Source organism: Bos mutus, chromosome 4 (assembly GCF_027580195.1).
Source record: "Bos mutus isolate GX-2022 chromosome 4, NWIPB_WYAK_1.1, whole genome shotgun sequence".
Classification (NCBI taxonomy): Eukaryota; Metazoa; Chordata; class Mammalia; order Artiodactyla; family Bovidae; genus Bos; species Bos mutus.
In genome coordinates this window covers 11,022,611-11,049,459 of record NC_091620.1, presented here as the reverse complement: position 1 = coordinate 11,049,459, position 26,849 = coordinate 11,022,611, and the positions used below count along the sequence as shown (strand labels likewise).

The 26,849-nt window shown below is 42.2% G+C and overlaps 1 protein-coding gene across 8 annotated transcripts in view; it reads right to left on the bottom strand.

The window, feature by feature from the left end:
• CALD1 (caldesmon 1) overlaps positions 1-26,849 on the bottom strand; it is a 231,591-nt gene that overhangs the window by 15,319 nt on the left and 189,423 nt on the right. For 6 of the 8 annotated variants that reach the window (XM_070369035.1, XM_070369036.1, XM_070369037.1 and 3 more), the window contains 6 exons: positions 26,286-26,432; positions 21,544-22,630; positions 20,260-20,337; positions 14,068-14,210; positions 9,260-9,518; positions 6,488-6,628 (listed from right to left, as the gene is read on the bottom strand). In XM_070369035.1, coding sequence (XP_070225136.1) covers positions 6,488-6,628; positions 9,260-9,518; positions 14,068-14,210; positions 20,260-20,337; positions 21,544-22,630; positions 26,286-26,432 — 1,855 coding nt within the window. The remainder of the gene's footprint in view (positions 1-6,487; positions 6,629-9,259; positions 9,519-14,067; positions 14,211-20,259; positions 20,338-21,543; positions 22,631-26,285; positions 26,433-26,849) is intronic. The other 2 variants (XM_070369040.1, XM_070369041.1) reach the window with 1 other exon arrangement.

Sequence of the window (26,849 nt, the reverse complement as noted above, 5' to 3'; positions counted from 1 at the left end):
CATGAAAGTGGAAAGTGAAAGTGAACTCGCTCAGTCGTGTCTGACTCTTAGCGACCCCATGGACTGCAGCCTACCAGGCTCCTGCATCCATGGGATTTTCCGGGCAACAGTACTGGAGTGGGGTGCCATTGCCTTCTCCGACGGATAGTTTAGTATTTTTTAATACATATTTTTTAAAGCTAGAAATTTTTGCTACAACTAAAGCTGCTAAATCAAGCATTGTATTTTACTAAAACTGCATCACTCAAATCCAAATGTTCTTCATAAGCCAGCAAATATTTGTTGACTCCTTATGATACCCAACTCCAGGCTAGAAATAGCCTTTGCCATGCATCTTCTGTCATCAGCAAATAGTAACACCTTTGCATATGACTGCATGTGCAAAGCACATAGGTCCATTTTCTGTCCTGTTCAGGAATCTACTGGATTATAGTTACCGTAGAATTGTGCATATCAACAACCTCAAATAAGCAGATGATACAACTCTAATGGCAGAAAGCAAACAGGAACTAAAGAGCCTCTTGATGAGGTTGAAAGAGGAGAGTGAAAAAACTGGCTTAAAACTCAACGTTCAAAAAACTAAGATCATGGCATCTGGTCCCATTACTTCATGGCAAATAGATGGGGAAAATGTAGAAACAGTGACAGATTTTATTTTCTTGGGCTCCAAAATCACTGTGGATGGTGAACTACAGCCATGAAATAAAAAGATGCTTGCTCCTTAAAAGGAAAGCTATGACAAACCTAGACAGTATATTAAAAAGTGAAGACATCACTTTGCTCACAAAGGTCCATATAGCCAAAGCTATGATGTTGAAGCTGAAACTCCAATACTTTGGCCATCTGATGCGAAGAGCTGACTCATTTGAAAAGACCCTGATGCTGGGAAAGATTGAGGGCAGGAGGAGAAGGGGATGACAGAGGATGAGATGGTTGGATGGCATCACCAACTCAATGGACATGAGTTTGGGTGAACTCCAGGAGTTGGTGATGGACAGGGAGGCCTGGCGTGCTGTGGTTCAAGGGGTCGCAAAGAGTCAGACACGACTGAGCAACTGAAGTGAACTGAACTGATGGTTTTTCCGGTAATTATGTAGAGATGTGAGCATTGGCCAATAGAGAAAGCTGAGTACCAAAGAATTCATGCTTTCAAATCGTGGTGCTGGAGAAGACTCTTGAGAGTCCTTTGGACAGCAAGGAGGGAAAACCACTCAATCCTAAAGGGAATCAACCCTGAATATTCATTGGAAGGACTGCTGAAGCTGAAGCTCCAATACTTCGTTTACTTGATGCAAAGAGCTGACTCACTGGAAAAGACCTTGATGGTGGGAAAGATTGAGGGCAGGAGGAGAAGAGGCGACAGAGGATGTGATGGCTGGATAGTATCACCAATTCAATGGACACGAGTTTGAGCAAACTCCGGGAGACACTAAAGGACAGGGAAGCCTGGCGTGCTGCAGTCCACGGGGTCACAAAGAATTGGACACGACTTAGCAATTGAACAACAACAACAAGAATACTGGAGCAGCTGACCTTCGCCTACAATCTTTGAAATGTCAATGGCTTTTTCTAGACTGTTGGCCTAGGACTCAGAGATTATTAATAAATAACCTTAAGCTTTTTGGAAAACATGCTTCACTCCTAATATCAGTTGAACAATACTTTTATAGATGTTAGTGAGGGCACTTCATCCTTTCCAATGATTTCTTACAAAGATAAAATCTAACTCATTAATATTAAACTTTATGCAAAAATGTGCTATCAGTATCCCCGAGTTTATGAGGTGTAAAGGGTTTAAAACCCTTATTTTTCTGATTTTAACATGAACTTAGAAGTGTATTTTTGGAGGAAAAGTTCCCAGCTAAATTTTTTCTGAATGAGATAAAATACATTAGAACCACATAATGTACTGGCACTTGTAATATTATTCACTCATCTATCCATCCAACCTTTATCCCTGACAACCTGTCTGTCAAACAACCAACAAACCAATAAATTATATGTGAGCACCGCTTACTCCTTGGAAGGACAGTTATGACCAACCTAGATAGCATATGAAAAAGCAGAGACATTACTTTGCCAACAAAGGTCCATCTAGTCAAGGCTATGGTTTTTCCTGTGGTCATGTGTGGATGTGAGAGTTGGACTGTGAAGAAAGCTGAGCACCGAAGAATTGATGCTTTTGAACTGTGGTGTTGGAGAAGACTCTTGAGAGTCCCTTGGACTGCAAGGAGATCCAACCAGTCCATTCTGAAGAAGATCAGCCCTGGGTGTTCTTTGGAAGGAATGATGCTAAAGCTGAAACTCCAGTACTTTGGCCACCTTATGCGAAGAGTTGACTCATCACCAGGAAAAGACCCTGATGCTGGGAGGGACTGGGGGCAGGAGGAGAAGGGGACGACAGAGGATGAGATGGCTGGATGGCATCACAGACTCGATGGACGTGAGTTTGAGTGAACTCCGGGAGATGGTGATGGACAGGGAGGCCTGGCGTGCTGCGGTTCATGGGGTCGCAAAGAGTCAGACATGACTGAGCGACTGAACTGAACTGAACTAAACCTATTATACAAAATTAAACACCAGTGGTGTATAAGATAGGGCTCCAATTCTGCACGGAGTCAGTAGGGGAGACTAGCAGAACACATAAATGAAAATTTTAAAATTCAGTGGTAGATAAACAGCAAAGTCCTACTGTAGTACAGGGAACTACATCCCGTCTCCTGGGACAAACCATAGTGGAAAAGAATATTAAAAAAGAATGTATATGTGTGTAAAACTGAGTCACTGTGTTATACAGAAGAGACTGGCACAACATTGCAAATCAACTGTACTTCAAAAAAAAAAAATTTAGAAATTATTAAAAACCTAAACAGTAGGTGAAGGTGAAGTCGCTCAGTCGTGTCCGACTCTCTGCAACCCTGTGGACAGTAGCCTACCAGGCTTCTCCGTCCATGGGATTCTCAAGGCAAGAATACTGCAGTGGTTTACCATTTCCTTCTCCAGGGGATCTTCCCGACCCAAGGATTGAACCCGGGTCTCCCGCACTGGAGGCAGACGCTTTAACCTAGTAGGTACCATATTAAAGATTAAAAAATGGGAGAGTTGGAGAAAGCTTTTCAGATGTTCTAGTATTTGAGCTGATTTTTATAGTTTATAGTTTACACGGCTTTATAAATGAGTTCATGAAAGTGAGGGTGGGGAGTGTGTGTGTTGGAGGGTAAAGGACATTTTTAGTAGAGCAGACACACATACAAAGATTTGGGGAACCAAGAAGCAAGCAGAGCAGTGGGACTGAAGAATGGAGAACCGCTAGCATCTTTGTAGCACCTGTAGCATCGTTCTGACCTGGGGATCATCTTGTTAATGTTGGCAGTCACATTTATTCACATTATGGCTCTTAGACTCTAACGTCTCCTTCTGTATCTACAGTATTCAATACAGCTTGATCTCATCATCACATTTTGTCAGGACTTATTGATGCATTTTTGCTGGCAAATGTTTGCACTTAGTGACTCTGGGTAATGTAACAATTTCTACTAAATTTGTAAATTACTTGTTCTGTGTAAGGAGTTTAAAGAGAGAAACTGGTTCTTCTATAAACCAAGAGGTGGCACTGTGGTCCTAATAAAACGGGAAAATCACACACATTTCAGCAAACTGGTGCTCTTCTTAACTCCACACTCCTTCCACCACGAGTATATGAAAATAATAATAATAAAAACAAAATTATAAATTTAATTTACTTAAAACTTATTCTTTGTATGTCTTAGGTAAGAAAGCTCATTCACTGCCAGCATAATTTAACTATGAGAAACCGGGTTCTGAGCTTCTCAGACGAGGAACGTAAGCCATGAGAAACCAACAAAATACACCAGTGGATAATATCGTGTGGTCAGATGTCAAATGTTTCTCCTCCCGCCGGCATTCGACAATCTTAGCTTGTGACCATTTATAAAAGCTGCAGGGCCAAAAGTGTCAACAGTTGCAGGAATTTCAATTGTAGGACATGAAATGAAATTATAAAACAAGAGCCACAGCAGGTTCTTCAAGGCACATACTATGGAGAAAAACACTAGATTGCCTACTCTTGAAAGCACGTCTCTGTTACACAGAAACTGAAAGTTTCTTTTTTATATGTCAATTTTGATGGCTCACACATGCCTCTCTACTAGAACACTGTTGTTCAGTTGCTCAGTCGTGTCTGACTGCGACTGCAACTTGCCAGGCTTTCCTGTCCTTCTCTACCAGAATAAGTAGATAAATGGCTTTGTGGGAACTCTGGAGTCTGGTTGATGGAAACACTAGAGAAGCTAAGTTGGGAACCTTGGTAGAGAGATGTTTGAAGAAAGAGGATGGGTTGCAGTTTCTTTTGAAAAACAAAGTAGAAATTATAAGTCTCGATAACTACAACTTTTCTCACGTTCCCACACACAGTTCAAGGAAAGCGTAGGTCAGGTGGCGATTGAAGGAAGGTTGAAAGAGAGAGGACACTTCTTTTTTTTTGATTTTCGATGAGCCAGGAAGAAATGGACCCAGACAGAGGGGGACCGAGTGGCTGTGCAGAGATGGTCTAAAGTGAGCAGGGTTTGCATCTTTCTGCTCTTTCTCCTTCAGCTGCTGCTGCTGCTGCTAAGTCACTTCAGTCGTGTTCGACTCTGTGCAACCCCATAGACGGCAGCCCACCAGGCACCCCCACCATCTCCGGGATTCTCCAGGCAAGAACATTGGAGTGGGTTGCCATTTCCTTCCCCAATGCATGAAAGTGAAAAGTGAAAGTGAAGTCGCTCAGTCATGTCTGACTTTTAGCGACCCCATGAACTGCAGCCTTCCAGGCTCCTCCATCCGTGGGATTTTCCAGGCAAGAGTACTGGAGTGGGGTGCCATTGCCTTCTCCGTTCTCCTTCAGCAGGGGTATGCAAATAGAGTTTTGCCTGTGTTCTCCACCCACCCATAAACTAAGAACATTTTACATTGTTAAATGGTTTGGAAAAGCTCAAAAGAATATTTTGTAACATAGGAAGACTTTATGAAATTCAAATTTCAGATCCATAAATGAAGCTCACTTACTCCACACAGCCTCTCTCTCCTCCTTCTGCTCCACTCAGAGACCTCACTGAGCTGGTAGTCTGCACTTGGTTACCCTTGTAATTCTTGAGTTTTCCTGAGGCGGTCAATGATATGAGTGCCCTATGGACAGTGACCTTGCTTTGTGCTTCCCTCCTTCATAGTTCATTGCACATATTAGATTTGTTATAAATATCAAATAAGAAAACTCCTCCTGAAGCAGGCCTTGAGATGAGATTGAAGTATAAGGAGCTTATTTGGGAGGGGTTAGAACCATGGCAACCCACTCCAGTATTCTTGCCTGGAGAATCCCGGGGACAGAGGAGCCTAATGGGCTGCCGTCTATGGGGTCGCACAGAGTCGTACATGACTGAAGCGACTTAGCAGCAGCAGCAGCAGCAGCAGCAGCAGCAGAACCATGGTAAACTGGGACCCAGACCATCCTAAAGACTAAAGGAAATGTTCTAGGAATAAAACATACTGGTTTCCATGTGAAACAGGTAATAAGTGTAAGTGTAAATAACTGACTTTTGATCAAAATGTACACACACTGATAGACATACACACACACACACACATTAACCAGCTGCAGCCTGGCTATGATTCTATACTGCCTTTACCTGTTGTCAGGGCTTTGTAACCTAGCTAGGATGACAGAAAATAAAAACGGCTCAAAGTTCCAATCTCTAAAGTTTCATTCGTCCATGTATTTATTCAATAAGCACGTACTCCCTACATCAGTGAGTATCTTCACTGTGCCAGGGACTCAAAACATGCTAACTGTATAAGCAAAAATACATATTTGAGTCTACGCTCTTGTCCCTCCATCTCAACCAGCCCATCATCGCCCTGAGTCAGCTCCTTCCTGCTCATTCTCTCAGCAGCGCTTCTGTCTTCCTTTATTAGGAGCTATGCCCACTGAAGGGAGTAGTCAGACCAAACTCATCCTGGCAAGGGAGCCTATCCGAGTCACATTTCATCTCCTTTGCTGATAACAGCTTTGAAATTTGACCTGTGCCATCCCCAGCTGTCCTGCTCTTAATAATGACAAAGAAAAATAATGAAATTAGCATGAAAAAGCAGCTTAAACCTTTAAAATATATTTGCCTATTTTATAGTTTCAATGTTTCTGCTTTTAATTGCTCAAAGTAATAAGGCACACAGAGAGTGTGGGTCAGTGAAATCCAGAGGTAATCAGCAGAGGTCATTTTAATCAAAGATCTAATAATCAAAAGACACAAAGTACTCCACTTGATTTCTCTCCTATCTCTATCTTGAAAATGAAAAAAAGCTATGAAATTGCTGACGGAGCAAAAAGATAAATGGAACAAAAGCTTTGAATAATCAATAACTAAATCAGGGGCTGAAATCATGTTTCTATCATATTTTAGTAAACACAAGAAGGTTTTCTGGGGGAAAATACCTTGAGAGATGAACCTTTAGGAGTGAAACATTTGAAGGGCTTCTTGTCCTCTGATAAACCATCTTCCGGCATCTTCTGGCGTTTCTCAGCAGCTTCTGCCCTTCGCCTTTCAATCTCTTCCTTTAGCCTCCTCTTCTCTTCCTAAGAAAGAGCAAATAATAAGGACGTTAATATCAGCTTCAAGCCCAAAGGAAAGAGTGCTGTAGGGGAATGGTCATAGTCCTAGAAGAGAAAGATCCGGGTTCTAGAAAAGATGCTAGCCCTTCCTCAAGGGTGGCACCAGAGGTTAAGCCTGAGCGCTTGAGTCCAGCTGCTGATGTGCACTCTGGCACTGCCCCTTCCAAACTGTGTGACCTTGGCCATGTTACTTATCTACCCCATTTCCTCATTTGTAAAATGGGGATAATAATAGTATCCACCGACTAGGGATTTAACACAGACTAAATGAGAACGCTCAGGTAGAATGCTTAGACTCATGCTCAGCAGGACAGTCATCACAGTCATCACCTCGTCAAGTCATCAAACACTGGCCTTTCATTTTGTGTACGTAAAATAAGTTCTCACTTCTACCTACTTCCTAGGAGAGATGTGAAGACAAATGAGATCATCCATATGCCAAGGCACACAGTACTATATTTACTAAATTGTACAAGAGATGGTTTCTTGCTTGTCCCTTCCTTAGCTGAGTAGATTATTTCTAGATAGCTTGACAAATCTGAAATGGTGTAGATACTGCCCCCTAGTGGTGAAACCACGGATGTTTACAATCCCTCTCATCAACCCCTCGGTGCCTTCATTCCTGGCCTAGAACACTCTGTCTTCTCATCAGGCTGCACATCCTCTAGGAACAGTTTTCTGACAGATTTATGTAGTCTTTGTAGTTTTCAAACTGGATGTTCTCAAGCAGGAACTGGATGTTCATGTGTCAGAGGATGCTGCAGAAAGATCCTGTGTATTGTGGACTGAATATTTATGCCCCCACCCTCCCCCACCAAATCCCTGTGTTAAAATCCTAACCCCAGAGTGATGGCATTAGGAGGTGGGGGTTTGGGGGCCATGAGAATGGAACCTAAAAGAGGCTCTAGGGAGCTCTCTCACGCCTTCTGCCCTGTGAGGACACAGCGAGAAGACTGCTATCTGTGAACGGTTGCACCAGACACAGAGTTTGCTGGCATTTCGATCTTGGACTTCATAGCCTCAGAACTGTGAGACAAACATCTGTTATGTCTTATCAGCCACCCAGTCTGCAGCAATTTGTTATAGCGGCCGCCACTAAGACACTGTGCTTGGTAGGAGGTTAGACCAAATCATCTCTGAGGTCCAATTCAGGTCTCAGAGGCCATGTTTCTCCTCTGCTTTCATTGATACTTTGCTCCTCTAGAGAACAGCAATAACAATAACAGGAATGAACACTATGACTTCCTGAGTGTCTATTATGTACCAGGCACCCTGAATATCATGATTTAATCACCTCCACAATCCTGAAAGTAGATATTTCACAGATAAGGAAAAGAGGTCTCACGGTCTAGTGACTCTCCCAAGGTCCCAGCTTGCCAGTGGCAGAGGGTCTGATTCTAAAACAAACATTCCAATTACCTTCTAACCAAAGGTCGCAGGCTTAAGAAGAGCTGGAGTTGAACGAGACCTTGGAGTAATGTATCCAAACTTTCCGCACAGTTTGGGGAATGTTTGTATAGGATCCATGTCAGAAAGTCATCTAAAGTCTTGTTGCATATTCTAAATGATGGGAGATCACAGTCTCTGGAGATTTGTGTGGAAAGCTCTAGGCGGAGTTGGAGAAGCTGGGTCGCAGCAGCAAATCTATCACTTATTATTAGTCAAGTGACTTCACACAAGTCAGTCAAACTACTTGATTCCCATTTCTTTGTCCATAAAATGAGGATAAATAATGTACCTCAGGATACAAGGAAAAAATGCTCTTTGTAAACTACTGCAATGCTACAGTAGTTGGTTAAGCACTTTTTCAATTTTCAAAATTTGCCTTCTTGTAACTTTATCTGTCATTTTCAGTTCTGCTTAAGATGGAACAAATTCATCTGCTCATAATCACTGGGCTCCTGCTACACGCCTGGCGCTGTGCTGGGTCCTGGGTGTACAGCAATGAACAAAGCAGGTACTGTCCCTGCCTGTGAAAATCTAGTTACTTACTCTTCCACTTAACACACCCCCAAAACGATTTTTGGGAAAATCTTCTCTATGAAACCTCTTCAAATATCAAAAAACAACTACCATGTGACTCTTGGTTCTTGTAACTGATCTGCAGACTTTTTCATCCTTCTCTGCTCTCACAGTCTTTACTGAGGGACATTTACAGGTTCATGCGTTAAGACAACGAAAAGTGGGACCTCGGGAAAATTACAAAACCTCTCGGTGCCTTAGTTTCCTGATCTGTAAAATGGGGATGAGAAGACTATCTATATCAGAGAGATCTTAGGAGAACTGCATAAATTAATGTGTATAAATTTTTAGAACCACACCTAGCACACAGCAAGCTGCTGCTGTTGTTCAGTCGCTAAGTCGACTCAGACTCTTTGTGATCCTAAGGACTGCAGCACACCAGGCTACCCAGTACTTCACTGTTTCCAGGAGTTTGCTCAGATTCATGCATTTGTAAGAATTCACGTTCAAAAGGGCAGCAGCAGTTCACCAGGGAAGAAACTATTTTCCAGGGTCAGAATGTTCACAGAGACGCGTACTCGTGAGTTTGGGTTAAGTGAAGGCTCGAGACCACCGCGCTCCGCCCCGCCTTACCTCCTCTCTCACTTTTCGCTCTGCTTCCTCCTGCTTCTTCCGCTGCTCCTCCTCCTCTAGGACTTTCCTTCGCTCCTCCCTCTTCTTCTTCAGCTCCTCCAGTTCCAAGGCCGCCTCCTGCTGCTTCTGCTTGAGCTTCTCGAACTCCTCACTCTCCGTCTCCCCACGGCGGCGGCGCAGCTCCTCCAGCCGTTTGCCGGCTTCCACCTGGGAAGTGCCTTCAGCCTCCTTGGCCTCGCTGACCCTCCCTCCAGCGCGGCTGCAAAGGAGGGGCACTCGTCTGCCTTGCAGCCTACCCTCACCGCCCCTGGAAGCGGGGGAGGTCGGTCTGCAGGCCTTGCATCCCACACGGAAATCTCCACTGCCCTCACTGGACAGCGGACCCTCACGGCTAAGTTGGGGTCCATCTGGAATTCCCAGGTCTGAATCCGAATCCCCTCTCTGCCACTTACCCTGGGTTCCCTAGGTAGTACAATGGAAGCAAACAGGCACTGTTGGTGGGGCTGTCAATTGGTACAACCACTACGGAAAACAGTATGGAGATTCCTCAAAAAATTAAAAGTAGAACTGCCATATGATGCGGGAATTCCACTTCTGGATATTTATCCAAAGAAAATGAAAACACTAACTCAAAAAGATACACGTAACGCCCATAGTCATGTGGCATCATTTACAATAGCCAAGACATGGGAACAGCCTAAGTGCCCATTGGTGGATGAACGTATTACAAAAATGTAAAAGTACATACAGTGGAATATTATTGAGCCACAAAAATGGAGGAAATCTTATATAAATACTCATTAGCAGGTAGTGAGGGCATTCTTAACTATATCTAAACATAGGTGGCCCATTTCTGACACTTTTGTAACAGATGAATTACCATGGTCTAGTATCATTTATTCCATGCAGAGAATAGCACTGGTGTTTCCAGTTATGAAGCAAGAGGAGGAACGGAAAAGGAGTCCAAGATTACATAGTTACCGATACTGGTTTTTTGCATGCATCTCATGCTTTTAAAATAGTGAGATTGTTCTGAATAAACTATGTCCTTTAGTACTATGCTTTTCAAGCTGCATTTTGTAAACTCTATTTAGTGGACTTTAATTAGCATTTAGAAGAACCAAGGAGAAAATATCAGAGGGTATTGCATGGAACAAGGGAAACGACCTTTTCTTGACATTCTTGTTTCAGTTATAAATACATATGTAGATGTGTACCGGGATATGATGTAAAATTTATATCTTACTAGGAGTTGAGGTTAAAAAGTTAAAAAATATCATTTTAGGTTCTTGATAGCTAAAGGTCAACTCTTATTTTTAACTCAGTCAAGGTTGCTGCTGCTGCTAAGTCGCTTCAGTTGTGTCCGACTCTGTGCGACCCCATAGACGGCAGCCCACCAGGCTCCCCCGTCCCTGAGATTCTCCAGGCAAGAACACTGGAGTGGGTTGCCATTTCCTTCTCCAGTGCATGAAAGTGAAAAGTGAAAGTGAAGTTGCTCAGTAGTGTCTGACTCTTAGCGACCCCATGGTTAGGGGACCCCTTAAGACTTGATATTGCTCTTTCAAAGTCTTAAATGTCCATAGGCCTGTGACTCCAGAGAGGAACCCTCTCCTTTCAGTTAAAGTCTCTCCATCTTCAGAGAGTTGGTTCTTCCTGTTCTTAGTGTTTTGTTTGGTAGGACTGCTAATACATAGAAACTTTTCTGGACTCCACTAGGTGTCGCTCAATCTTCATTTTGGACATTCAGATGCCCATCATTAGGGACTTGTTAAATCAGTCATGACCCATCCACCCAGTAAAAACACTCTAACATAACTGTAGGCTTATACTCACTGGTGCAGAAAGCTAGCAAAAAGATACACTGTTATGCTCAGTGAAAGAATCACTTTAAAACAGAGATTTATAATTATACACATATATACATCTATGTGTGTTTTGAATGTATACACATAAAGAGTATCTGGGGAAAATGTTACTGGTGGTTTCCTTAGGTGATGGGTGCTTAACTTTCTCCTGAATTGAGATTTTCATGTCATACTTTAGAGAAAACATCTAGCTATAAGAAAATGGGTCTGTCAAAGGGAAAAGTAATTAAATCAACAAAAGGAGCTATGCTCAAAACAGGAACAAGAATTTTGACCGCATCACATCTGCTCAGATGTGCTGGGATGGCCTGAGCATTAGGGTACCACTAATATGGAAATTTCTTCCAGAAGGTTCTCTTTCTGTGGCTTTGCTAGGTGAAAGTCGAGATGAATATAGACCTTTCACTATGAACACAGCTAGTTTTCAGTTAGACTAATAGGTACTAAGCTAATCCAAATAGAGGCTCTCACTCCTCCCCAGCTCCCCTCACTGTATAACTATTTGGAGCAAAGTGAGGTGTCTCTGCTTCTACAGGGATCAATTTCTAATTGAAACTACAACTAACGTACGTTGGCAGCTAAATTAAAAACTAATAATACGGTAGCAGTTTGTTTCGTTTTCTTCTGTCAAAACATAGCAAAATTAAAGCAAGAGTCCCAATTATGATTCTCAGTCCTCTGTCTGTTGCCGTCTCTTGTGACTTGTCTTTTCGAGTTACCCAGTTTTCTGGATTTCCAAACAATGGGCATGTTAATTGTCAATTTGAGTTTTGACTAAAACTGGTTGAGAAGCTTGCTAATTATTAACCAAACTTCTTTCTACTGACAGATTTATAAAGTTATTTCTCTTAATAAAATTGTACTTGCACCTACAGCACGTATTTTAAACTATCAAGTAATTCTTATTGCTGTTCAGTCGCTAAGGTGTGTCTGACAATCGTAACCCCATGGACTGCAGCACGCCAGGCTCCCCATCCTTCACCATCTCCGGGAGTTTGCTCAGACACATGTCCATTGAATTGATGATGCCATCCAACCATCTCATCCTCAGTCACCCCCTTCTTCTCTTGCCCTTAATCTTTCCCAGGATCAGGGTCTTATCTAAGTAATTAAACAATAATATTTTTAGGTAATATTCTTTGAACACTTTTCATGAACTTGACACTGTTCTAGGGCTCTAACACATTAAAGGACTGGCACTTCAGCAAGCTCTGCACTCAGCTTACCAGCCTGAATCAGCTTGATTTCTAGACTTTCTATGAATTCCTAATAAATGTAATTTTTACATTTACGTTCTTGCCAATCCCAAGTAACATCTAATAGGTTCTTCCCTTCTCATTCCTTCACACTTTATTTAGGCTTTGTATACACATCTTTTCTTCCATGTACTTTCAGCTCTTTTGTAAAACTGTGACTAGATTTTTGCTCAAATTTTTGTGTAGAAAAATTGTGCGCATAACAACTATATTTACCTAACACTTTAGCATCTTAAAGCGGCTAGAAATGTCTGTCCCTCATAGTTCTGCTTGCTTCTGAGTGTTACCCATGCTTTGGTGTAAGAAGCAGTCTGACTTCTATACAATACCTGCTTGGAACTTTCTTATTTGAAGTATTGCAAAAAAAACAGGGTCTACAGGCAAGGGACCCGCCAAAGAACAACTCTCTGGGAATCCACATTACAGGGACCCCACTCTTTTCCAGAATGTTTGGCACAGCAGCCGGTGACATAACAGAGACTGCAATTTGGCACCAGCAGTTGGACCTAGTGTGTGTAGGAATGGGGCACAAAGAGTCAGGTAGTCAGGTGTCCATGGCAGGCTTCTGTAACTTGAGTTCTACAAAGCTGGGCTGGGGTGGGGGGAATCTCCATATTCAACCTAGAAGTGAGGATTTGCCTGCATATACTTGATCCCTGGGTCAAGAAGATTCCCTGGAGGAGGGCATGGCAACCCACTCCAGTATTCTTGCCTGGAGAATTCCATGGACAGGGGAGCCTGGTGGGCTACAGTCCATGGGGTTGTGAAGAGTTGGACAGGACTAAAGCGACTTAGCATGCACGCACTTGTCTATCTGTCCTAAACTTAATCGCCCAGATGTATTCAATGTGATAGGAGAGGGGATGAAAAAGGGGAATCTGAAGCTCTGCAAGAGGGTTTTCCAAACTGGAGCATTAGTTGCTCACCCTCTTCCTCCCTCTTAGAGATTCTCCAAGGCAAAATAACATCAAAGGCTCTCTAAGTCCTGTGGTAAAGAGACGTAACTTATTTAGTTTAACTCTGATGCCGGGAGGGATTGGGGGCAGGAGGAGAAGGGGATGACAGAGGATGAGATGGCTGGATGGCATCACCGACTCGATGGACGTGAGTCTGAGTGAACTCCGGGAGATGGTGATGGACAGGGAGGCCTGGCATGCTGCGATTCATGGGGTCGCAAAGAGTCGGACACGACTGAGCGACTGAACTGAACTGAAATGACTGAATGTTTCCGAAGTATCTGGCCACAGGGCAATCTTCCTTTTCTGCAACAATTAATTTACAACGTTTAGAAAATACATCCTTGAAAATGGTATTGAGAAATTTCTTTTATGAAGTCTGCTGGACCCTACAGAGAATGAATCAATGACATGAACTCCGGTGATAATGTTTTCTAATAAGCTGATCTTACGTGAATGTATTAGGTCAGTGAACAAAAACATAGATACCAAGCAGGGTTGATCTGCCTTGTCAAATAATGGGAAAAGCAGATCAAACCTTGTCTGAGCAGGGCTTGCTGTTCTGTTAGTGACTGATAGCCTGATCTGCTGACGGAGTATCTCTAAGACAATGGCCAGTGACCTCACAACACAAGTATGTTGCCTGTTAGCACGTTTCTGTCTGGAGTCACAGGGTAGGGAGACTGACTTTTTTTTTTCACACATGAGCACAGTCACTGTTAACTTCTTACCTGAAAGTATTCTCGGCGTGTTTAAGTTTGTGGGTCATGAATTCTCCATTCTGAGACTTCACTTCTGTAAATCCCTTCTTTGCATCCAAGAACCTCTTAACGTCTTTGCTTTCTTTGTCCTTTTTAGTCTTCTCATCTTTGAGCTAACCAATGGTACATATCAGGAAGGAACATAACGATAAAAATCTTATTAGGTTTCGGTTGGTATCACCAAATAAAACCCAACATTGTTAGGAAGCCAGAAAACTGAGAAGTTAAACAAACCACTGGAGAATGATGTGGTAGACCTGGAATCAGAGGAAATTCTTGGAGCATGAGCTATGGTCCTCCAGCTTCTGAGCAAAGACCCTGACCACAATTTTAGGAGGTCAGGATCATCCCTTATTTCACTGAGGTTTTATTTTCAAAAGTGACGGAGGTGTTACCATTTGGAAACCATTATGTTATGGAAACTCCACATGAGAGGGGTTGTTTTCAGTTCCCACCGGGAAGAGCAATTATTAGTGTGGCCTTGATGGGAGAATGGCCAAGTTACTTGGACAGGTTTCTTCTTGGATGAAGGGTGCTTCTTTGAGAAGGACTTGAATGTGTTGAGGAGGAAATAAGAAACCTACTGAGTTAGCCAGATCTGTCAAGTCAGTCTTGGCTGATGTCAGAGGAAGACCACCCTAGTATTTTAATCAAATGAATAACTAGAGTCTTCAGGATAGAAGACATAATAACCCTACCTTTAGAGGGATGACACAGAGACCTGCGGGGCCGTGTCTGTAGTCATCTAAAGCATTAAAGATAGAACGCAAAGGAAAAATTCCAGGGCTGACCTTGACTTCCATTGAAGGTGATAATTTAGTCTCTGAAAGTGGCTTTGCGATTGTTGTGGGAGACAGAGGAAGGTGGTACATGGAGAGCAGGTATTAGCTTTAATTTTTTGTGTGCACATGTAGGCTTTGTGTTACAAGTTCCTCACAGTGAGACAGATTGTTTCAAAGTATACTGAATTTGCATAGCTTTTTGGGGGGAGGTAAAGGAGTTCAAATTACCTTTATCATCTCACCCATTCTTAAAAAATGAGTGTGAGAACAGCTGAGGTTCATTACTGCTCATTTGAAGACAAACAGTGACAAAGCACTAACATTCTAAAGAGACCAAAGGAGGAGGGTTTGGGTGTAAGAACTCAGGGCTCCAGGGGCTGCCAAGAACGGTCCCACCCCTTACCTGATCACTCACCTCTTTGCAGTTGTTATGCTTCCAATACCTAACCCCCACCAAAGTGCATGTTTTACTAAGAAAAGGGTTTTTTTTTTTGCTTTTTACTGATGGGTCTTCAGTAGTCCTTTGCCTGATTGCTTTTGCTGAGTATTATTTGATTAAATTACTATCGATGGACTATTCACTACCATGGTGCCCTAGCTAGTTATGACTTTTAATTTTTCTCCAAGTGGCATATATCTAGGACATCCCTTGGACTTGCCGAAGAGGAAGGCTGTTATTTTGCTATTCTTTCTGAGTGCTTTGTCTGAAAGTCAGGAAATCTGAGTTTTAGTTTTAGTGTTGTCAACAATCTAACTGTTACTTTAAGTCACCTGACATCTCTGGAATGCTGGCTCCGTGTGCATGAAAAGAGAGGGTTGGGCTAGATGATCCCTTCCTAATCCTTCATCCTGTGCCTTCCTTCTTGGCTCCAGATTTGTGCTGAGAGGCTCAGAGAAGAGAAGGAAGCTCCTGGTCTGTCCCGCAGCTTTAATTCGACTGTCCTTGCTTGGTGGTAAATCAGTGTTTATTGGACAGGCAGGAGCAAGCAAGGTCTCTTTTCATTCTGACCTACCATTGTTGGGAATAGCCCGAGAAACTATGGATGGGAGTTTATATCCTGGTTAAGAAGTATCTGGGGATACACATTTAAGGGTGAGGGGGGGTCCCCTTGCAGTGAACCCATGAAAGAAACTGTGAGTCACACCTTACAGTTTGTGGAGCACTATACAAAGAGAAACTCATTTCTCTTATTTTGGAGTCAGAGATATTCAAATGCATTATCTAATTTACTGACCAAAATAAAAATGTAAATATATTTTATAAATAAATTTATATATAAATATATAAATAAAATATAAAATAGATTTATAAAACCATACATGTCTAACAGAAGAAACATCCTTTTTTTTCAAGTTCTTCCTGTATTAGCAAAGTTGTGGTGCTTATATTCTCTTTGGAAGACTTAAAAAAATTCCCAAAGAAATAATGATAATTTAATGCTGACTGCAAATTATTTTTTCTTTCTGGGAAATGAATAAATAAATTCCGTAACACTTTAAGGAGCACAGTGGGTTGGCTTCTATAGCAGATTCAGCCTAAGCTAATGGGATATTCTGAGCCCACTGGGAAAAGCATTAGAGCCTCTAGATCAAAATGTTACCAAGAAGAGAATCTGTGCTGATGGATTAACACAGGGCCATGTATCCTGAGTAGGAAATGGCAATCTGCTCCAGCATTCTCACCTGGGAAATCCCATGGATAGAGGACCCTGGTAGGCTAGTCTGTGCATGCTAAGTTGCTTCAGTCATGTCTGACCCTGTTGCAGTAGCCCGCCAGGCTCCTCTGTCCATGGGGTTATCCTGGGCAAGAATACTGGAGTGGACTGCCATGTTCTACTCCAGGGGATCTTCCTGACCCATGGATTGAACCCACGTCTCTTGCATTTCCTGCATCGACAGGCACGCTGTTTACCACTAGTGCCACCTGGGAAGCCGGGGCTACAATCCACAGGGTCACAAAGAGTTGGACACAACTGGGTATAGCACAGCCAAAAAAAAAAAGTGATCAGTGGGGTAACACATGGGTGTATGTGTGTAGGGGTAGGAATTCCAGTGACATACTCTTGTGCCAGAGAGACACTCAAAAAGTTGTGAACAAGTCTAAAGGGACTGAGACACCAGTTTCTCTGTTGTACTGCTTTGTATCATTTGATTCCAGAAGAATGATAAGAACAGGTGCAAGTTACACTTTTTCAGACTAAGTTGAACATACTTTTGTTAGATTCAGAAGCCTCACTTCCTGTTCCAGGCCCAATGTCTATCACATGAATGGCCCTGTCCATGGACAACATGGACTTCCCTGGGGAGCTGAGGCTCTACCCAGACCCACAGAGGCAGAGTCTGTGTTTCATAAGATCCCAGGTGACCAGCATGTACCCTGATGTTTAGTGAGAGGCTCTGGCCTACGTGATATGAATATTAGTTTCATTATTATATGAACAGCTCTGCTGGAAGCTGTTTTCCTATTAGAGGCCAGAACAAAAAACAAGCTCTGGGGTGAAGAACTAAAAGGAGGCATTTTACAGGGAGGCATTTTATATTCAATATCCTATGATAAACCATAATGGAAAAGAATGTAGATAAAAAAAGAATATATGTATATGTATAAAGGGCTTCCCAGGTGGCTTAGTGGGTAAAGAATCTGCCTGCCAATGCATGAGACACAAGAGATGTGGGTTTGATGCCTGGGTTGGGAAGATTAACCTGGAGTAGGAAATGGCAACCCATTCCAGTATGCTTGCCTGGCAAATCCCATGGACAGAGGAGCATGGTGTGCTACAGTCCATGGGGGCGCAGAGAGTCGGACACAACTGAGCATGAACTCATGCACACACACAATATATGTATAACTGAATCACTTGCTGTACAGCATAAATACAACACTGTACTTCAACAAAAATTTTTTAAAAATTAAAAGAAGGCATTTTATAGTTGGGGAAAAGAAAAAGTTAAATTACGTTTCAGGGTTACTGGTCATCTGTGATTCACTGCCACAAACAGTTAAACTGCAGTGGGAGAAAGAAGGTTTTGTGTAAGGCATTGGAGTAACTTCTGGAAATGTAGCTCACCTGATGTTTGTGTTTCCTTTTCTTGCTAACTCCATGAAAGGAAAGACTTTTGTTGAGAGTAGAGAACAAAAAGCGGGATGGGGGTAGAAGGAGGGCATTTAAAATGGCCACATCACATAAACTATGATTTAAAGTTATCTAAGTGGAGTAGCTACACAAACAGGTGGAGAGGGGAAAACCTAGTTATTCAACTAGTAATTTATATATGCAATGTTAAAACAGGAATGGAAGTTTTTGTTTTTGTTTTTCCCCAAAGCTTGGGTTAAGGAGCTAATCTGTTCTTGTGGCAAAAAGAGGCCAAGTTTTGGGACACTGGAATGTGCTGGAGGGCAGACTGAGAAAGGGGCAGGACTAAAATCAAACCACGGCCATTGTTGAACTGGGGGCCTTATCTGAAAAGAAGCTAAAGGTTGATGGGATGGCTGCTGGTGAGCTCCCTGTAGTTCACAGACACAAAACGTGGACACAGAATGCCTTGGTCATTAAAAACAATCCACATCTGACTGAACTGAATGAAATGCAGAATCCATAGAGTCATTCCGCCTCTCCTGCTCCACAGAAATGTAATCACCGAGCTATGATTTCATGCCCTCTTCCTCCTGTACTTAGAGATATTCCCCCCAAGAAGTTTCTGTATAGCAGAGGGAGCTCAGCTCTCTGATGACCTGGATGGGTGGGACGGGTGGTTGAGGGGGAGACTCAAGAGGGAGGGGGTATGTGTCTACACATAGCTGATTTCATGCTGTTGCACAGCAGAGACCAATACAGTGGTGTAAAGCAATTATACTCCAATTAAAAATAAGTTAAAGATATTCCCCCACACAAAATGCTAGCTTTAGAGATGAAGCTAAATAATAATATATGTGGGATATATAAATATATATGTGGGAAGCGAAATAAATAATATATGTGGGATATTTCTGAGTTTAGTCCCAAAGTAATGTTCATTTTTTGGAAATGAATTTGTAGCTGTTTTTCTGTTACAGAAGGAGAACAGTTGTTTCCCAACATGTTCAACAAATTTCTCAGCAGCCTCATTAGAGCCAAATTTAGTTTTCTAGTTTTTAGCATTCATGCTTTCTCCTGCTTTTAACTGGGCAGTGTTCACATTTGGTTTTTACTCCCAAGCCACCATAAGTTCTACTAGAAAATGGGAGGAACACATACCAAAAACAAAATAAATATAACATGAACTAGAGTTCTTTTTACATGAATCTTAGGAAAAAAAGGTTTAAGAAAATAATCATTCTCCTATTAAATCTCATCTATTTGCTAAATATAGATTTGTCTGTGTCTTATTCTGTGCTATAATGGGCAGAAAAATGTAGCAAGAGTCCATCTGAGTTGGAGCTCAATAACTACAATTCAGTCCCACAAGTAGAGTACTTCAAATCTTATGTTTGATAATTTAGTTTACCACGATCAAGTACTTTGAGCTTATTAAATACTATCATCATTTTTAGGATTGCTTGGAGCTAACATAAGCATGATGGTTAAAACAAGATCAGGCTTTCTTTCTTTCTCCTTTTTTTTTTAAGCTGTGGTATGTGGCATGCAGGATCTTAGTTGCCCAACCAGGGATCAAACCTGTGCCCCCTGCATTGACAGCGAAGAGTCTTAACCACTGGATGGCCACGGAAGTCCTGAGGTCAGGCTTTCTGATGTGGCATTTTGATTATGTCGGGACATAATGACATGCTGTCTGCAGCAGCCTCTGGTCCACTGACTTGTTTACTACTTACCTACAGTCAAACACCCTGGCACCAGCTCCTGTGTGTGCCTCAGAAATGCAATGCAGAACACTGTGCCAAGCTTTTCTTTTGAAAACCAAATATCATCTTCAGTTCATCAGATTTTCTACTGAGAGGTGTGGGAGTGTTTTCCCTTGGAAAAGTTAAATCATTAATCAAAGCCAGTTGGAAATATTTCATGATTGAAATGAAAGTAGGATGGCTCAAAGAAAAAAAAAATAGCTTTTTTTGAGGAGAGTAGAAAGCAGGAAAGGTTGATGAGAGAAGTATTTCTCAAGCTTTCTGACTGTGACCCATAGTAGAAAAGACAATTTATATCACAATGCAACGCTTCGTGGCCACGATGCCCTCTGATATTTTCTACTCTACTTCATTAAAACAATGCAGATTGACACTTTTAACTAGTTTTGCTTTCAATTGATTTCACCATTCAATGGATCATGAGCCACGGCTTGAAAAATACTGGGTTAGAGGTTACAGTTTTGAGATCATCTGACCTGAAACGTCATGGAACACTGCTCTCTGTGCTTTATGACTAGGTTCCTTCTCAGTGATATTTACCTCTTCTTTTTTGAAGGCAGCCTTGTCTTCTTGGGACTTTTCTCTTTTAGCTGGCACTTTAGCCCCCCTTTCTTCTTCCTTTTTATTTTCAAGAATGGTAAGGTCACTTATTTAAAAGCAAGAGTGAGAGGGTGCTCAGGTCACTCTGCATGTGGCGTGAAGTGACTTCTCTGTGGCTGTACCAATCCTCACATTTCCCCAGTGCCAGTGGTTCTAACAGCAATGTGGGATAGTTTCCTCCCACCAAATCTTTCCTCGTGTGCCTGCCATCGTGCTCACTGAGGTCCAGCGTGATGTGGTGCTTCTCGTGAGTGTTGAAAACCTCCTGAGTGTTTGGTGCATCTAGTTCCTGATCATCTCTTACGATAGCTGTGTTTATGAGCCCCTTGTAAGAAGCAGAAGTGAAAGATGACTTGAATGCAATGCAGGCTTAGCGACAGAGAGTTCTCTTTGGAAAGCTGAATACACAAGCATCTCTATAGTGCTTTTAATGTAGCCTTGCAGACAGAGAAAAAAAAATGTTTCTTAGATTACAGACACTCCCCCAGCCCCATTCCACTCTTCCTGTGCTACATAAATCTGTATCACCCAGATGGTAAAAGAAGCAGAATGTGTGCTTGTAACTACCAACCAGTTTTAAGTTGATGCTGCCCCAGATGAATGGCTTTCTGCAAGTCTACATTAGGCTCAGGTCTACATGACGGCAAGTCAGGATTCTGACATTTTTTTAATAAAAGGTCCAAAATGGCTCCTTTCCCTCCTTTATTACCAGTTAATTTCAAGGGGGTTATTTTTGTGTTCTTAAGATATTTCTGACCATGATTCGTCATGTCAGTTTCCCACCCCAACTTTTAGCATCTTCTATTAGATGCCAAACACAACAGATGAGGTGAGGAGTTATGGTCCTGCTGCCTCATGTAGACCTGTGGAGAGAGGTAAGTTGTTAGAAGGAATGAGTTTAGATGCAGGTGCAGAATCATTTCAGCGCAGCACCACCACACTTGTCATCTTTGGGTTAATTCATTTTTTCTGGTATTCATAGCAATCAAGCACAGAGCAATTCACTTCTCTCTGGTTGTATCAGTACATTTGGTTGGTGGGATATTTAGCCCTCAGTTGATTGCTCTATGCTTGCATATTGCTATGACCTAAAAAAATGAACAGCTTGCCAAACGATTAAGCACGTGGGGCCTTAGGAATGTGGCCTCAGTCCCAAATTTGATGTGCATTACATTTCTCGCAAGTTGCAGGCATCACACACTTGGTGCAAAAGGTTTACTGTACCTGTTTCTTTGGGACAGCTGTATGAGGTTTATCTTCTTGTACTTTCTTTTCATTGACCCCCTTCCCTGCTGTTTTCTCCTCTACCTTTTCCCCTTTAATCTTTTTCTCTTGCATTTGCCCCTTTTTCTCTTCTAGTTGCTTCTTACGTTTTTGCTCTTCTATCTTAGCTCTCTCTTCTTCCTCTGCCTTCGCCCTCTGCCTCTCCTCTTCTGCCTTTCTCTCCTGCTCCTTGATCCTATGCCTCTCCTCTTCTGCCTTTCTCTCCTGCTCCTTGATCCTCTGCCTCTCCTCTTCTGCCTTTCTCTCCTGCTCCTTGATCCTCTGCCTCTCCTCTTCTGCCTTTCTCTCCTCCTCCTTGATCCTCTCCCTCTCCTCTGCCTCCTGTCTTTCTCTCTCTTGGGCAGCTGCTTTTTCTTCTGCTTCCTTTTTCGCTTTCTCCTCTGCTATTTTTCGGTCTTGCTCAGCTTTAATTCTTTCTCTTTCTTCTGCTTCCAACCTGGCCCTTTCTGCCTCAGCTCTTTCCCTGGCTTCCTCTTCCATCTTTTCATTCTGGAGAATCTCATCTGAGCCCCTTTCCCCCTCCTCCTCGGTCTTAGGCTCATCTGTACTGATCTGCCCATTTTTCAGTGGCATTACTGTTTCCTGCTGGGTGTCTGCTGTTTTCTCGTCTACCACCACCTCTACCTGATTTTCTTCAATGCTCCCTGGCTTTGGCTTCTCTTCTTCTTCTTCCTCCTTTTCTTTCTCTTCTTTCTTTTTCTCTTCCGCTTCCATCCAATCATTCTTCTGGTGTGACTTGGTGACTATTTCCGTTTCCTCCAGCTCCTGCCTTTCCTGGCGACTTTCACTTCTTCCTTCCTTCTCCGCCGTTTCATTGTCTGTTGTGTCGTTTTGCATTCTTCTGCTGGAGAGCGACAAACTTGCATCTGTTATTGTTGGGTCAAACTCCTTCTGTCGCTCCAGGGCTTCCTGGAGGCGCTTTTGGCGTCTTTCCTCCCGCCGAGCCAGTCGCTCCAGGAGAGCAGCCTCATCATCGCCCTCCGCCTGAGTGTTGGTGGTGGTTGTCTTGACCTCCTCGTCAGGCACACTGGACAACAGAAACAACACCAAGGACAGCTTGCTGATTAATCGGTCAGCTGGATTCATGTACTGTGCCACGTGGGAACTACAGCAGATACATAGAGAAATACATATACACACACTCCCCATATATAACCCCATATTAGTACATTCCTGCCTGGATTTCAATGACACATATGCAAACCTTTGTCCATGGTCTTTCTCTGGCCATGGTGAGTCTATTCTGTAAACAGAAGAGCTGAGCATTAATGCCCCCTGGGCACTGTGCCTCTAGCAAAAATTGATGAGCATTAGTGAATAAATACCTCAGCTCTCTTCACCTTTGGAATCAGATAGCTCCGAGGTACCTGCAGCACACTAGATCTTAGAGCGCCCAGTGGAGGTGAGCTCCAGATACTCACAGTGGTAATTTGTTCAGAAAGAAAACCTTGATTTGGTTGCATTGCCTTCTCTGCCTCACTTTCCCACACTGCTACCAGCTTTTCCTAGGATCACTTTAAAAATAAACTGTACTTAAATCTTTGTTTCAGAATCTGATTCTTGGAGAACTCAAATTAAGACAAGGACCAAACTGAAGAAACAAATTCCTCTCATATCATATAGTGTTCCCACATGTTGCCAAGTCATCTGGAATTCCTGATCTGGATTTCTGGAACACAAAGTACTTTGAGAGGAAGGGAGTGTATGTATTAATAATAGTGCACAGATGCTATATTCAGGCTAATAACCCCCACGGTGGGGACATCCAACTGTCCACCACAATTCATGCTCCTCCTTCCTTAGTCACAGGAAGTCATTGCCCATCAAGTCATTGCCTAACCCTCCCTTCTTCCTTGCACCTGGGTGGGGCCTCATGACCAATAATTCCAATGAAGTATGAGTAGAAGTGTGATGTCCAGGCCAGGACAAATAAGAAGCAGAGGTACATTCTCTTCCTTGTCAATCTCTGTCTGCTGGCTAGATCAGAGGACTCCAAAGCCCCTGAGGTTGATAGACTCGCAAGGGGACAGAAGATAGGGGGCAAGTTCTACCAATCAGAAATACCCAGTTTGGGAAATCATTGTTAAAGCAGCTGATGTTGCTCTAACTAATATATACATAATATACCGTCTACATTCTTTGTCAAGATTTCCATGAGGAAAGGGTCTCTTGCCCTTCTTTTCTAGAGTAGACAAAGAACAGTTAGATTTGATGTTTATAAAATAAGAAGAGAAAATCTCTAAAATCCAAATCGCAGCATGTCCATCACCATGCTCACTACTGTGGGATGCTGGCTGGACACTGCCCAAGCCAGGCGTGTCGGTCTTCACTGCAGGAAACAACTAGTCATGTGATCCTAGGACTGTGACCAGAGTTGGAAAAGTATGTCTTGCAGTGTTTTGAAACTCCATCAAATTTCATGGTTCATACCAACCTTGGCCCTTTTGAAGTTCAAGTTCACTTAATTTTGGAAAAACACACTTCACCTTTAACAATAAGAAATGGCAGAGTAGAGGCTAGATTTTAAACTTTCTTGGCCTTCGCTGTTGCTGTAAGGCATCATGTTGATGAATTAGACACATAAGGGTTAAACTTCTCTGAAAACGCAAATAGCTTAGAATTTAAGGGGAAAAATCTATGTATGTGAGGCATTTGGACCAAATGAATTTAAATAATTTTTAAGAGGTACCCCAAATTCCAAAATGCTAGTTGGCTTAAAGAACTCTTAAGAAATAACAGATTCTACTGAATCTTTTTTTGCTATTTGCTATTTATAAATCAGGATAGCTATTATCAGTAGAAGCTGAGTACCAATTACAGTTGCTTAGCCCCAAGAATACTTATTCTTCATGTCAGAGGTAAATTACATGAATATGAGCTACTAAAAAAAAAAAAAAAAAGAATTTTGTACTCAATCAATAGCATGAAATAACTAGTAATAGTAAATTGTGAAAGAAGAGAAATACAAGTAGGAGCAAGATTTTAAAAGCAAGAAAACTACAGGCACCAGTAACTTTTTATGGCATTATTGATTATTCCCTAATAGCCAGATTCATGGAAGGCCTTAAAATGTAAAATGTGGTATTTAAACTCTTTTTTTCCCATCTCCCTCAGCTCAAAAATGGAAAAGGAAGTGATGACCATACTGCTCTGATTTATAAGATTCTGCTACCATCTTCCTAATAATGGCCAAGATTATTATGTGCATTTTACATGTGTTATCATCTCATTTAAATTTAATGACATGCCTTAAACAAAGGTATAATTTTTATTTCCATTTAACTGAAAAAATAGAGTTAGTGAAGGGAGGGTCAGGTTGGGATTCAAAGCCAGGTGGTGAACCCCAAAGAACAAACCTCAACCTCTTGGCTATACACCCTCCCTAATTAGGAGGTACTTACTGAGGGATGAGGTCTGTTTGTCCACCTAACCAAGAAGCTTCCTGATTGAGTCATCCTGCCAGCATTTTTGCGACTGCCTTCAGAAACCTTCTGTGCACCCACTGAAATTCACGTTAAAGAGGTCAGAACTCTTTCCCTTCAGAATTTTCTATGTAGATTGAATGAAGGGGATTATCAAATACAGTTTCCTCCCAATATGCACAAAATAAGAGAATCTAAAACCAAAACCACACAAAAGATCTTATATGATGATTTCATTATATGTAACCATTCCATAATTTTAAAATCAAATTATCTTTTGCTCCATTCCCCCTCAAACATCCTCATCTTTTCTGTACCTTGGAGCATATACATGACATATACTAACTATTAGCATAATGCACCGTGTGACCTTGTATGTGTGAACTTTTAAAAGTCCCTTTAGAAGAAGCGAGGGCTTCCCTGATGGTTCAGATGGTAAAGAATCTGCCTGCAATGCAGGAGACCCTGGGTCAGGAAGATCCCCTGGAGAAGGGAATGGCAACCCACTCCAGTATTCTTGCCTGGAGAATGCCATGAATAGAGGAGCCTGGCGGGCACAGTCCACAGGGTCGCAAAGAGTCGGACACGACTGAGCAACTAACACACACTTGTTATAAGAAATTGAACTTATTACTAAGATATCTCAACTTTCCTGATTTCCACCAGGACTGATATAGGGGAAAATGCAGTACTAAACTCATAAGCTTCTTTGAATAACTACATTAAATCAAACAGGATTCTGCACCTTGCAGAATATTACCGAGAACAGAGAATACTGGGTTAGGGTGTATATTAGGAAGAATAAGACATCTGCAATTCATGCCTACTTTTAAAATTGAAGTATTCTCTCTGCTACTGGTAGGTGCAGAGGACTATTAAACTAATATATCTTTAGTTCAGAACAGATAACAATACCTTAAAGAATGAATGTAAATAGTTTTCCTTATTTAAGAATATGACCCGTGATTTTTAGTAAATAAAAAATTTACTAGATTACAAAGAAAATATCCTTCAATTGGGGTTTGTTTAGGGGACGGGATAGGGGGTGAGAAGAAAGGAGTATTGGTGTCCTGATGTCTAAATCAGATCAACTGTCCAGTCTGGTGAGTTGCCAATAATGGCCGCACAAGAATTTAAACAAGCTAGAGAGAGTGTAGAGACTGAGTTGGGCTGAGAAGGGAGTGCTTCGCCCAACACAATTCTTTCAACAGACTGGCTAAGAAGCGACTGAGAAATGTGCCCTTCCGAAGAGGACAGTACCTGTTCTGGGTGTTGACCTCCACCTGGTCGGTCACCTGCCCCAAGGCTTCTTCCTCTTGCTTCTGCCGCAGCCTTTCCTGTCGGGCGCGGCGGCGCCGTTCCCGGGCGGCCTCTTCCTCGTCATCGTCATTCCGCTGGTAGGCGATTCTGCAACATTGAAAACACCACCTCTTGAGCCAAATGCCAACCATCATTACCAGCTTCTTGGCAGGATCGACCCTGAACGTGACTACTTACTGAACCACAGAGTTCTAAGAGGACGGTTCTGTTTCTTAACATTTAGAGACCTGATCTGATGAGTTTTTAAACTTTTAAATATCTGAAAAGCATTAGTCCAATAGCTACAGAGGATAATTGACAATGATCAAATAACAGCTTAGACTGAAAAAATTTATACAACAGCAACTGCCTTTGAAGACTGTGGGTTAGCTTATTTAGATTTCTTTACTAAGCTGATGATTAGTAAAGATTTAGAAGCAGAAATCCAACGAATTGAACTGAAAGTAATCAAAACATTCATCGAAAAGATTCAGCATGTTGTATGAATTATTTGTGGATACATTT